At 46.2% G+C, this 14,147-nt stretch overlaps 1 protein-coding gene across 2 annotated transcripts in view; it reads left to right on the forward strand.

The window, feature by feature from the left end:
- The first annotated feature begins 229 nt into the window (after nucleotides 1-229).
- The window catches only part of LOC119445997 (solute carrier family 13 member 2), a 30,719-nt gene continuing 16,801 nt past the window's right edge, over nucleotides 230-14,147 (forward strand). The window contains exons 1-5 of one of the 2 annotated variants that reach the window (XM_037710298.2): nucleotides 230-622; nucleotides 5,995-6,113; nucleotides 7,280-7,429; nucleotides 8,928-9,043; nucleotides 11,721-11,851. In XM_037710298.2, coding sequence (XP_037566226.1) covers nucleotides 6,015-6,113; nucleotides 7,280-7,429; nucleotides 8,928-9,043; nucleotides 11,721-11,851 — 496 coding nt within the window. In that variant the 5' untranslated portion in view covers nucleotides 230-622; nucleotides 5,995-6,014. The remainder of the gene's footprint in view (nucleotides 623-5,994; nucleotides 6,114-7,279; nucleotides 7,430-8,927; nucleotides 9,044-11,720; nucleotides 11,852-14,147) is intronic. The other variant, XM_049663801.1, reaches the window with a different exon arrangement.

The raw sequence follows: 14,147 nt of genomic DNA on the forward strand, positions 1-14,147 counted from the left end.
CCTCATGTAAATCCTGCACCTTTCGGCTCGAATACGGTTCGAGTGTTGGTCACGTGATAATTTATCGTTTATGGGCACTACACCCCGAGTCAATGAACTGCTGTGACTAACTGTGTCAGCGATAAAACGAAATACTTTTTTTGTTGTTGTACTTTACACACGTGCCGCTTACACATCTCCTCAAGTTCATGCCACTGCGGGCTGATAAGCGCATAGGTCAGCTTTTCATGCTACCTGTAACTTAGTCTAGTCGCCGACGCCTTTCTTTCTTTCTTTATCTATTTTATTCCCTGGAGGCACTACTGCAGCGGTCATCGTTTCCCTGCAATGTCATATCACCTCTATAAGTCGGTTACGCTTCTTTTCCAACGAGGGGCCCCTTTACGAAACAAACTTGCTGTCTGTCTGAGCAAGCTACGTCGAGCAGGCTGTATAAGTGAGCGATAAGAAATGCGACGCGAGAGAGAAGATGTAAACGCTTGACAGCTGGGCAACGTAAAGACAATGTTTGCATAGTGAAGTGTGGCAGGTCGACTACAGAAGACAACACTCCGCTAACCAGTCCTCTTCACTGGCCTCTGAGCGAGGTTCTCGCGGTAAATTTCAAGCAAGGTTTGGTGAGGTAAGTAGCACCCCCTTTGCCGCGAACCAACCTTGAGATACGCATATGAGGTCTCGTGCTTTCAGTGTAAATAATTTTTGGAGTTAATTATTGATGCCGCAATTAACCAAGCATGAAAGTGAGAGATGAAAATGGAGGTAAAGCTGAAACTTGACGAGAGTTGCCATGTGGGCTTGTTGGTATGGCATCGTCGGGTGTCCTATGAAAGTGCGGGCAGGAACACGGACTCAAGGCGACACAAATACACGCGCACTGCGCCATGTGTGTGTGTTTGTATTCGTGTCTTAAGCCCGCGTTCCTGCTCGCGCTACTAGAACACTCCACGAAACTTGATGGATTTCTTTCGACATTAGCAAGAAGATTTAGCGTGGGGCTCCTGTACAAACGCCCGGGAACGGAGAACCATTTATTCTCGGCAGCAGCAGCATTAAATTTGCTGAGGTTTGCTGCATTGAAAAGAAAAAAGTCAAGTTGCAGTGACTGTAGCAAGCGAACGTTTTATTTATGCCGTCAGTCTTCAATAAAGTTTGTTGACAATTTCAAAACTAGACAGAATGAAATTAGCAGGTTTACAACACTGTAACTCAGCAATAAAAAGAACATGACAATTTAGTAAATTGTTTCAAATAACGCACCTAAAGCGGATGACATCGATGAAATATAAACCGCTGTGATATGCATTACTACAGTGGGAGTAGGGATATTGTAAACCCCTTCTAAGGTTTTTAACAACTTCATGTAAGCTATAAGTTCAAATATTAAATTTTCCCACTTAAGATGCTCCCACAGATGCTATTTACAAAACTGCGGTATCAGTTTGTGGTGTGCAGTTTCGCATTTGTAAACATTGTGATACTATTTTTTAAGTTACTAATATTGGCAATCTTCGTGAGAAAAGTCCAGGCACTAAATCAAAATTCTGCTGCCTACAGCGACAAAATTTTATATTTTTCTCTAAAATGCCACAAACTTAATTCGAATCAGTACGGCGATTGTCTCATAAAAGCATTTCTGCTTTTAAATGAACTTGATTAGGAAAATCCCAGTTGCACCGGAGTTAAAGCTTCCTCTTGTGAGGAAAGATAAAGAAAACTTGTCGTGTATAGGCTAATGCCAGTCGCTTCAAACCCAAACAAAACGGACCTCCTTTAAACGAGGAGAGCATTTGATTGGGCTGTCCAAGAAACGTTGCGGGTCCCCGCCCATGCTTGCGTTGGTGTTTACGTACATTTTGCGTCAAAAGACTGGAATAAAACCACAATGGAAATTATTTTACGTTACAGTGCCCTTGGGGTCTTCTAAGGTATTTATTTTAATTCGGCTTGCTTTTACGCGTAGCCATCGAGGCATACTGGATGCCCAATCCGTCTTTTTGACCATGTCCAGTAGAGTACAAACATAAAAATAAAGGATTTGCTAATAAAAAGACACATGAAGTTATTACCTATTATTCTGAGGAACCAATAAAATATATCGCAACTTTTATGGTCACAGAGATGGTGGCCTCTGTCCTTGTGATGCTTTAAATTTATCTTATCTAGAAAGAAATTAAAATTATCCAGATCCTACATACTGTAGAAATCAAGCGGTTAACTGCAGCTTATTTAGCGTTTGGAGCAATTGGAGTTCGGGCTTCCACAAAGTGCTACCGGATGGCGCAACTCGTCCGTTCCAGGCCCGATACAAAGGGCACATCCACATATAGTAATAATCATTGGCATCATCATCATCATTATACGAGTAATGACCATGTCTATGACGCGAGTGTGCATGTTGTGACGACGATGATGGCATGACGACTGATTTATTGTGCTCTGGCAATTGAAAGATGCAGCATGTTCAATTAAAACTTAGGCTGTTAGAGAACGTTATCAACCAGGTAAGCTGGTACGATATTGAAGGTGATGCAATTTCACAAAGCATCTCAAAGCGCTAGCTGGCACGATGGAAATATGGGAGAGCTGACGAGCTCTGAAACGAAGGAAACAAAGTGTTGGTATGCGACGTGACACTTTCCTTGACCGGACGGAAGCCTCTTGAACATTTAAGACTATGAAACAAACTGGCAGAGGAGGCAGTGATACCACATCATTGTGCCACAGGGGTCAGCGGGGTCCCGGCCTGCATTGCAGGCAAGTTACATTCACAATAACTGCCTCGTTTGTGTTTGTGCCCTAACACAGTGCCATCGTCTAAGGAAAAGTTCGCCTAAGAAGGTGTCCCGGCCGGGGCCCACACCGGGCCTGCGGAGGCCTCTCGACGGGATCAACGCCAGCCGCGCTCCTTCCAATGGCTCCTCCACGAATCCTTGCGCTACTGCGCTTTTCCCTGGGAGCAGGCTTCACTGCAGTTGAAGATCACACCACCTCGTTCGAGACATTACCTATGAATCAGGAGGCTCATGCTACTGCCAAGTGACGAGCTCTCGACCATTCAAAGGACCGGTTCCGGCCACCACGTCAGAAGACACGCCGAAGATCCCTCGACTTGAACCAGGCGCACTGGGCACTGAAGGGCTTTTGCCAGATTTTCGCCCTCGAAACTACAGCGTGTAAATAGCTGTATATTATAAAAACCTCTTTCTTCGTTCTTCGTCACCTCGTTTTTCAGCCTGTGGCCTCGGTACGGCAGAAAACATGGTCTACCCCGGTCACGCTGCCCGACGTCCCAACACGAGCTAGAGCTCTTCATTAGAGCTGAAGCGATGCTGTATAGTACTGGAGGCCCCTTTAAGCCTCAGACGGCGACTTCATAGTTGAGCGCGATCCCGAGAACAGGCTTAAGTGCTTCGTTTCTAAAGGGAATATACGTGTAACTCTGGGCCGTGTTAGTGGTCAGTGATTGATGGTAAGCGTACTTTCACTGAGGTCACGTAGGTCACGTGAACTATACCATGTGTCTCGCGTAACCTATACCAAAATTGTGTCACGTAGCTGGACCGAACCAAGGTATTTGTTTCTTGTCGGTCGGAGCAAGTCCGATTATTCTTTTGTGCATTTAACCTAATTAGATGGTTAGTTGTTATTTATTAATCAGCTTCTCAAATATTACATTCCGTGCAAAAGGGTCAATAAGAAAAATGTAGAACATCCTGAAAAAGTCCCCATCCAACTTGCTGTTGCTCAATATATGCCTTATAGAAGTTTGTGCCAAGCCTGGAAGAAATCCCGCGATATACGAAAATGTGCCACGCGACTGTCTACAATTAGTCACTGAAAGTGTGTCCGTTCTACAACGAAAAACAAGATGGCTTAAATGTATTCGATGCTGAACGGATTCAAACCCACTTCACAAGGGTTCCTCAAGGACCGCAACCCAATCCTCAGTGTTTGCAGGCACCGTCGCGCCACGCTTCTCGTTTAGGAGGCCACGCGCGGACTTCTCGGCCGTGCCACTAGATGACGCGGCATGTCCAGAAAGAAGCGCGAGAGAGAAACCCGGTTGCCATATGACGCCTTTCTCAGTGTTCGCAAGCACTGGCGCGCCATGTATTTAGGAAGCCACGCACGGGCTTCGAGGCGGCAGCGCTAGATGGCGCCGAGTGTTCTTAGGGAAAACATACCGGAGCGAATATTCGTAGCAAGATGAGGCATGCGTATGCTGCAGCGAAATTGCGGAAACCATTCAGCACATCCTAAAGGAATGCGAAGGAATTCAACCAGTGCCACCCGTAGGTAACGTACACCTTTCAGAAGCGCTTCGATTAAAAGTGGACGGAATCATCAACCGATCAGCAGTCAAGATAAGCAAGAGACGCTTAGAGTATTGGTGGAAAAAAAATGTGGGGCAGTTTCGCACTAGTGGTGTAAAGACTGGGCAAACTGCAAAGCTGCTGGCGACACCTAGCTTATTCTTGATTCGGCTAAGTTTCTGCGTGGTTATGCTTCGAGACTCGGCCAAGTTTTCTGCGAGGTTTTTTGCGAGGTAGTTCGGCCTCGACGAGGAGCACCGTTGGTCCTTCAGAATGTTTAGTATCACGCTAAAGATGCGGTTGCAGTATATGGCGCAGGTCCCTGGGTCGTTATTGCAGAGATCGACCCGATCCAAGTTGGTCAATTCGTCAACCGTACGCACGGACCCACCCACCGTTCCGGCGCGCAGTCGTTCCAAGACGCCGATCAAGCGGTTCCAGTGAACCTCCGACGCACATAAAGTCAGGAAAGCGTGAGGCTTTTCTAACTGCCTAATCATGTCAAAGACGTCTCGTTTGCAATCCTGCCAATATTGAACGCTATCGGGAACGCTTTGCATAAACGCAATGTCGCGGTTCACCACGTCTTCAAGGCACCTCCCATGGCTCTCTGCACTTGTCGCTGGAAATTATCCAGGTCTCCCAGGCGCGGAACGTTTTGGCGCCGCCTCTGGTTGCTCAAAAGGTTTGCTCGCTATCGCGGGATCGAAACTCTGGATCTTCTGTCATTCGCTGTCATTTAGTCGCCACTTCGCCGGCGCAATACCATTGATCGGCCCGAAGTCATCTCATCCGCTCTCGAGTAGCGGCGCGCTGTCTTTTGCGCCGCACTTCCCCTTCCTCGGGAGTGACGGTGTTCTTCGGTCGTTCCATTCCCCTCCGCAGCGATGGTGACGTGGCGGCGAAGCAGAGCTATATAAACCCCTCGGGACCCTGACGTCACAGCTTAGCTCCTCCTCTGCACAGCTGCGGCGACCGATTCGCATGGCGTGATGGCGTCAAGGCTAGGCAGAGCTAAGGCGAAGCGATGCGGCGTGTGCGATGACGTCATGGCTCGGCTCCCGCACCTGTTGCGAGGCTCGGCGCAGCTGGGCGAGGCGTTGCTACGCGACGCATGGGACGTCAGCGCCAGGCGGAGGGTTTTGTCCACACACCTATCGGCGCATCTACCGGCTTAAACAGCTTCGCTGTTAAAACAGCAGGTAAGAGATTAATACGACCGGATCCGTTACAGGCATAGGTAGCGGTACAAGGTAGTAGAGGCGTTTTGAGGAAGAGAAAAAGGATCAAGGAGAGGTATATAAAAATGCTAGAATGAAAAGCATGTATTGCATACCTGATTAACTTAAGCAGGCTAGGTGACTATTTTTCACCGCTACGTTTCAAAGGGGATGCCAATAAATCATCATCATCATCATCCAAGCGCAAAAGAGGTATTCCGCTGCAGAAAACGCCTGATACGTAACTCGCTTCGACGGTGACAATACGTTGTGTCCCCTACATTGATTTAATGCCAAATGCATTAACGTCGACAGTCATCGGGAGATGGGTTCTGCCGAAACTTTTCTTCAATGCCGGAGAACTGATTTTTGGTTCCGGAGAATTAGGAAATGATGATAGCGTTTAGGACGTGCTTATACTCCGTATGCCAATGATCACATACGCCTTTGACATGTTCCAGGTGCCGGCCTTCTTGGTGCCATGTCCATCATCCAAACAGCGCGGTTTCGCTGGAGATTCTTCTCCATATTCGCAGCCCCCATACTCTTCCTTCCATTGGGATTCGTCATCGGAGGGAAGGTGTGCATTTATGATCTCACCCTTAAACATAATGATTGCTGTAAGCGCAACTGGAACGCGGAGTCGATGCAGCCTTCGCGGTCTACCTATTAAGGCACAGCTATTACGTAACGTGACGCCCACCACCTGGTCAACCCTCAACCCAGCATCTGCAAGATCGTGGCTCGTCTCACCCCTTATTAACTTCGATCTTATGTCCCCTTCCCCTCATCTCCGAAAGAAAAAGATCAAACGTGTTGTATAACACACCCTAATAGTTGTGGTAAAAATATAAAAATAAAGGCATGCCGTTTTCTCGTATGCATAGTTCTGTGAACAAAGAGTGACGTCTGGGTCGCCAGTTTTCCGTTAGCTCCTCGATCACTGCCATAGCTAACAATCGGTCTGGCATGACTGACTGGTATAAACTGGTTCGCCACACCAGCAGTGATGTAACTTCGCTGTTTGCATATTATGTGATTCCTCTTACTTGCGACAGCTACTTATACCTAGTGTGTACGCTAACTATAAGTAGGTGACTTAGTAACTTAGTGTACCAAGCAGTAAATAACTTAGTGGTTACGCTAAGCCGTATGTGCCTCTGATATGTGTAGACCCACATAATTTCAGTTGCCCTCAAGCTATGTATGAGTAGTGATGACATTTTTTCGCGTCGTCACGCCAAAATCGTCTTTTGTGTCGTATTATTAATAGAGAAAAAAAGAAAAAAGGAAGAAAAGAGAAAGATACAGAGGAAGACAAAATTGTAGGCACCGTAACGTCGGAGGCATGAGCTGTCACTCACCGAGTGCATGCTAGACGGCACCACAGTAGCACGCAGCAGAGAATCCGGAAGCTTGAACAAGGTGCGTAGTATATATATCTAAGTACCGTGCGAATGCAACTTCGCCGACAGGCACCTATAAAACAGTCTTAGATGAGGCGGAGCGTCTAAGTCAGCGGCGCTTTGCGGAAGAAAGACGTGAACTTGCTGTCGCAAGTCCTTTCAGTCACAATGTTATGGGTGGAAGCGTTTGTTTGTTTGTTTACCTGCTGGTTCGTTTGTGCTAAAAGAGAGCTGGCTAATTGTCCCACGACAGGCCCCATACCGGCTCCCCGAATATTTTCGCATGGCCCCCGGGCGACCATTTCGCATTTCTGATGCTACTCTTATTGTTTTCTTCAAGGCGGGCTGGTGTGCCTACGTAATCCTGTGGATGGCGTTCTATTGGACGGCAGAAGTCATCCCTCTCGCGATCACGTCGCTCATGCCCGTCGTACTCTTTCCTCTGCTCGGCATTCTTTCATCCCAGCGGGTATCATCGTTCTACCTAAACGTAAGCTACTTATTTGAATTTCATGTTCGACCAAATATCACTGTTTGTCACAGGCATATTTAGGGACACACGGGAAGGGGTAAAGCTTGAGCGTGTAACAGGGTCCATAAAACATGGACATTAAGTTAGACGACCTTCGTCGCTTGTGCCTTTTATTTATTTCGATGTAGACGCATAGGGATAGTTGGCATAAAAAGTTTGAATATGTGTGCCGCCTCGGGTAGTACGTGCACGCTATCGGCTAGCGAAGTAGGTTGTTTAGAGAAAATAACAGGCATCGGACAAACCGATGGTCGTTTACCGCACGTGCACGTGTTTCTAACCGCACGGCTAAGCGCGGATCAACGCCCTTTCCCGAAGACGAGGTTGTCGACAAGCACGTGCGGTCGTCGCGGTGCTCACCCCAGTGTGTCGTGGGAGTTGGACAAAGAATAAGAAGGCGCGCGCCGGCCGCGGTCCTTGTGAAGCTGGGGGCCAGATAAGAGTCGCGATTCTCAGGCGCGCTTCGTCACGTAGAGTAGCGAGTCGCCCGTGTTTTTTAGTTGCGACATGGCACGTTCTTCTGCGTGTAGTTTGCTCGAGTGCACGAGCCGGGTAACGAAGGGGACTCTAAAAATGTAGAGCAAATGTATTTCCTTTGCTTTTGTTTGTGTACTTTCTTCGTGCTGTTTCTTTTTGCTGGGTTGCCTATTTTACGAATGAACGGTGTATTTATTTCTGTAGATACATACAGAAAAGGTTGGTTAGTTTGTGTTTGTCAATCCACAATGTCAGTGAGTAGCCAGAGGAAAAGAGGAAAGAGCGAAAGGAACCAATAGGGGTAGCAGAAAGAAAGCTTTTTGGCTTATTCGTTCCAGCAATTCGTCCTGGTGACAGCTGCGTGCTTTCAGAACATCGAATTATTTAAAACGGGGAGGGGGGGGGGGGGGATTGTGAAGGGAGAGAGCCGTGCGAACTTCTGGAGCTTGGAAGCTCCGTAAGCTGTTCTTGGCATGTATATTTGTAAATAAACATATACATACGGAGGAGTTGTCATGAGCCCTGTTTGCAACGTGTAGCCTGACAGTGAACGGAAATATTGAGGCCCAGGAGTGCAGACCAGCAGTGGTACCGTCGGGGCGGATGGCGAAATAAGGGCCTTTCGCGGAAACTACGTCAACTATAGGAGAAGTTGCTCTATTGCTCCTGCTCAATCGTGCTTTTATTTTGTTTTATGTTGCAACTGCGACAACTAAATAGATATCGCTGCTTCCTACGGAGCAAGTAAAAAGAAAACAATAAATAATGCACTAACAATATTTTGGAAAATATCGTTGTTTCAATATTTCTTGCCCTCTTTTTTACTTGCTCTGATTACAAGCCAGATGCGCAAGACGTTGCTTCTAAAGTAGCCGAGTGACGTCTCAGAAAAAGAAGAAAAAAAAAACATCGCTGCGAACTGCATGTTTAGTTATTGACTCGCAACTGCATCAGGTGATTGGAGTGCGCGCACTTGCAGGAGATTGGAATCATCTTGGTGTGCGCCATGATGCTGGGAGTTGCCGTGGAAACAAGCAACTTGCACAAAAGGATCGCGCTCAAGTCTTTACTTGTCATAGGGACAAGTAATCGCAGGTGAGTGTGTTCTCTATCTGGGAGTCGCGTGCAGACTGAACTGACACGCCGGAAAGCTGGTGGCTGCAAGCGGTAAACACAGTCACACGGTATTCTAAATGTCCACTATGCTGACAGCGCACCAGTACAATGTGCGTACGGGCGCTGCCGACGATGGTGCGTTAGTTACGGTTACACTAGTACGACTGACGAAGTTGAAACACCGTTATTCTGTGGCGTATATCCTTCAATGCGCGCAGCAACACATTATTATTAACCTAGCCTTTTTTTTTCCTTGCAATTATTTTTGTGGGCGCAACTCAGGCTACTCGCCTAGTCATGCGTATATTCGGAACAGTCTGTGTGAATTGTTATCGTTTTAATTTTCTATTTCCTCTTTCTAATGTTTAGAGTTCTGATTTTTCTTGTGACTGTAGACCTGAAGCTTATTTAGAGGCCGAATTTTGGTGGGCTAATGGGCAACAACGTCCTCTCAGGAATGTCAAGAAGCAAATTTTCATATTTGTTCGGTATATATATATGAGAAAAAAAGCAAAGACAATGCTGGTGAAATTCAAAACTGCAATGTAAAGTCCAACATTAAACATTTATGAAAAGTGGTTACATTAGAGCATCCAGGAGGTTTGTCCTTCACACGTTTATTATTAGCTTGCAACGATATCCGATCGATGCAATAAGCTGCAATAAAAAACAAAAAAGAAGTATTCAGTTGACTAGGCATGAGCTACATAGGTATGTTTAGTTTTTCTCAAATTGTCAGTTTGAAAGCGCCGAAACAAACTGGAGAGTCCGTTCGAACATTCTCTCCGAAAATTCAGTCCCGAACCCAACATTCTTAATGCGGTCCCAACACTAAAATCATAAATGGCGAATTACGATCTCTGCTTCTATGGCTGTACATTCAAGATTATTGGCGTGTAACATCATCAAACACACTCTATCGTATACCTAGTCGTCTCCCTGTCATTGTAAGTGCATGATAACACCACATTGTCCCTACTGCGCACTGCCATGTTATGACCCGCTATACAGTTTTAGTTCATGTCCACGACCATCATGGGAGAGCAGGAAAAACTGATATCACCGTTTTCTTATCGTGCCATGCTGTAGCTGTATGTGGACACAAAAACGTGTTCACTTCAGACTCTATTGCGTGAGTGGCTCTCCAACTTGACCACATTGTCCTGTTTTTAGCAACGCATTCAGAAAGTAGCACCACTATCGGCCAAATATGTAAACGCCAAGTCTGAAACTCTTGCTAATTCACTCTCCCGTAACGCAGTGCAGGGTAGCAAACCGGATACTATCACTCTCAATAAGTTAAACTCCCCATCTTTCCTCTCCGTGTTCTGAAATAAAAGCGTAAGCAACGGTGATTTTCACGTCACCGCTGTCCTCACGGCAACCTTGGCAATAGAAATTTCGGGCCAGGTAGCATGACGTCATAGATCGGAGTGTGTAGGCCTGTGCTATCTAGGTGGTGTTGGCTGGCTGTCCGCTGCCGGGTGACGTAAGCGGTGACGCAAACAAAGACACACTTCATATCCGGACGAACGAAGAAGAAACGTTTTAAGAGGAAGCTTTAGCTCGATGGCTCCTTTCTAAACACATGCAAAAAAATCGTTTTTCGCGCCAAGCACTGCACCAAATTTGATGAGGTGTGTTGTATTTACAAGAAAAAGGCAGAACTTAGTGACTGTTGGAAGCGTATTTTCGAATTAAGCCGTTGGCTTGTTTTATAAACATTTTTGGAAGTCGTAACTTTTCAGGAAACGAAACTAATAAGTTTACAACACTGTAACTCAGCAATGAAAAATCATAACACGATTTTTTAAACTGCACCTAATATTAAATCTAATGCGGACAAAATTGGTTTATTATGCAATCTGTGAGTAGGACTTCTGCAATACTCCTGTTAAGAAAGCAACAAATTCGAGTAAGATATAAATTATTATATCGAATTTCTCCGCTTTGGGTGTTCTAACGGATACAGTTTACAGAACTGCGATATCTGTTTTACGGGCAGAGTTAGGCAGTTGTAACTTCCTTTTTCTATTTTATCAAACATCGATTTCCCGCAAGGTTTGTAAACAAATTGGGGCCCTAGCTAACTCAGAATGCTGCTTCCAACAGTCACTAAAAATCAACTTTCTCTTTAAATGCAACAAATTTCAGTAAAAAGCGGCCAAGGTTTATCTCAGAAAAGCATTTCTGCATTTTACATATATTTGAATACGCGGCATCGCCCAAGCTAAAGCTTCCTCTCAATACATAATGACTGTATAACTGCCACGGTAAAGGGCAGACAACTAGCTCATATAAATACGAATATACCCTAAAAACAGAAACACGTTTCAACAAATAGCTAAACTAAGGGTAGAAAAAAAAACTAGACTTCGCATGCGCGAATTGGCAACAGGACACCGTGTTGAATTACGTCTGAGTGGAAGACGAAAACGACACAGGAGTGCATAGCATAATGCAGAGCTAAGCATAATGAAAGTTGTTTTACGTGTTAATAAATATGGGTAAAGTCAATCCAATTTGTACTGGCGCGTTGAAATTCGGAAACTAACACGTGCTCTGGTGAAACAAGCAACGCTGGAACTTAAATACGCGACTATAGCTGTAGTAATAGGTTGATATTTGCCATTGTGAATGTTTCTCTTTCATTTAGGCTCTTGCTCGGATTAATGCTGGTGACGATGTTCCTGTCCATGTGGATCCCCAACATTGCCGCCGCATCCATCATGATTCCGATCGCCATGGCCGTTGTCGACCAGATGAGGGACCGCTCGGCGACAAAGAGTACGTGAGGTTGGCCCACCTCTGCCGCAAGTACACCACGTGAAACCAATGAAATGGGATAGTCCGAGCGCGCCATCATCCATGCGTCTCGCGCATTATGATAATGCGGCGAGAACCTTTTCAATCAAGTGCAGCTCGAAGCGAAAGTCTGCGAGTGCGCATTTGTCCCGCGCAAGTAGTGCCGGTGCATGTTACATGCCTACGCTTCATGGCGGCGCGAATTGTCCCACTGGCTGTACGAGCTAGACTGATGGCGTTTTCTTTTTATTTCGTTCTTTTTATTGCGATAGCAATTATATGGATACTACAACCAGATTGCTGCCGTCGGCGTCGCCGTCGTCGTTGCCGTCGCCGTCGCCGTGAGGCTCCGTATAGATTCCAAGGGCGATAAAATCGTCGCCGCGCGCCGTATGCGCGAGTGAGAGGGCGCGGGGGACGCGCGCTATCACGGAGAGCCAACGCACGGCGGAAATCAAACGCGACCGTCGCGCGAAAGCCCGTGGGGGTATGGGGGGGGAGCAAGGCGGGGCGACGCTGTGCTATGGCACCAAATGCGTATCTTGCAACCGAGCGCAAGGAGACCTGGCAACGCAATCTCCCACGCGAAATCAAAAAGCGGGAAGGCATCGCGGGAGGGAGGGAGGGAGGGAGGGAGGGGGGGGGGGGGTTGCAGCTTCTACTCTGCCAACAAATACGCTTGCACTGGCTGTGGTGGCGGTCGCCCGCACCGTCTCTTATCTCCCCACGGCTCTGACCTTTGTATGCGCTGTGCATTCGCCGCTCAGTTTCCGTTGAAGCGATAGACCGCACGATTCTTCGCCCACTGCAGCGGCTGCGCCAGCGTTTTGACAGTCGTTGTCTGCGGTCATTCAGTGTGATCTATTCATGTTTCTTGTGCGCGATGACACCACGCTTGTCAATTCAGTTAGAAAGCGAATGTGTCCAAGTTTATGCAGCCGATAAAGCTACTATCCCTACTCCGAATAGCTCTCTACCAATTTGCTATCGCAATTGATGCTTCGCCTTTCGGGCGAAACTGCGACATTTTTTTTTTTTTTTGCTTTCGAATTATCCTCCAAGGCCCAGTGCCGACTGAGCACTGCTTGAGCACTGCTGACTGAGCAATTTGAATTTATTTTCATCAGTAGTGCACGTAAAAAAGGTGGAATATAATTGCACAGTGGGAGGTCTCTAAGTAAAAACTGTCGGAGGGACCTCATAGCAGAAAACAAATGGGGGTTAGTACAATTGTGACAACAGTAGCAGGCTATATCATACAAAGGTTGCGTTCATAAGCAACACCATGCCATATATTGCAGTCATTCTGCGAGAGTAATTTTCAAGAAATAAAGAACTCATATCATATCAGATGCATATCAGATGTATCATCGCACTGATCGGTGTAAAAAAAAACCCACCCTTTATGTAATACCCCCTCGGGGGTCTTTAAGGAAATAAAAATGAAATGAAATGAAATGAAACTGTAAGACGATCTCAAATCAAGCGTTTTTCCCACTTGCTTGACGAAAAAGGCGGTCAGGATTCATTGACAGTCTTCTGCCGAGCCTAAATTAGGAAGTTCGATCGAAGCTACAGGTTGTGGCTGTGGAGCACGTAACCATCGATAATAAACCTTGGCGCGAAGCCCAGTGAGTACACTCCCTGGATTTCCGGCATCTGTTTTGTGCAGGCAGGCATCCTCTTCACGTACCCATCAAATGGAAGAATGACTAGCCGAAAGCAACTTCTTTCAACAATTTGTGAAAATTGCCTACTGTATTCTACTTAAAAATGAGCAAAGCATTTTTTTATTGCTTCCGTAGGCCATATTTATTATGGGAAATTGTAATACCATGTATCGTCTCCTATTTCAAGGAGTTCTGTGTTGGATATATTATAAGAACCAGCGTGTCGCTTTTGCCCTGGTTAGCAACTTTAGTAACGTGTCTCCAGCCACACGGATGTCAGATTTTTACTTGTTCCTCACTTCACTCGCCCTTAAAAGTTGTAATTTATTATTCAGCCTTTCTCATGGCACGGCTGTAGAAACAATATGAAAGACGATTTTTATGCTTCCCATCACATGACTCTTAGACCCAACTAACAAAGAGCGTTGCGGATCGGCTTATCATTGCAATTAGGCTCAACTACGCGTAATAATTAATAAAAACATGGGAGGCTGCAGTCTGTAAATTGCGCACTATTTAAATAATCAGGTCGTCCCTGAACGTCTACAAAAGCTTTCGCCGCCACGGTGTATATGATGTATACCTGTTGAACATGAATCAATAACAGA

This window comes from Dermacentor silvarum, chromosome 3, assembly GCF_013339745.2.
Source record: "Dermacentor silvarum isolate Dsil-2018 chromosome 3, BIME_Dsil_1.4, whole genome shotgun sequence".
NCBI classification, from domain to species: domain Eukaryota; kingdom Metazoa; phylum Arthropoda; class Arachnida; order Ixodida; family Ixodidae; genus Dermacentor; species Dermacentor silvarum.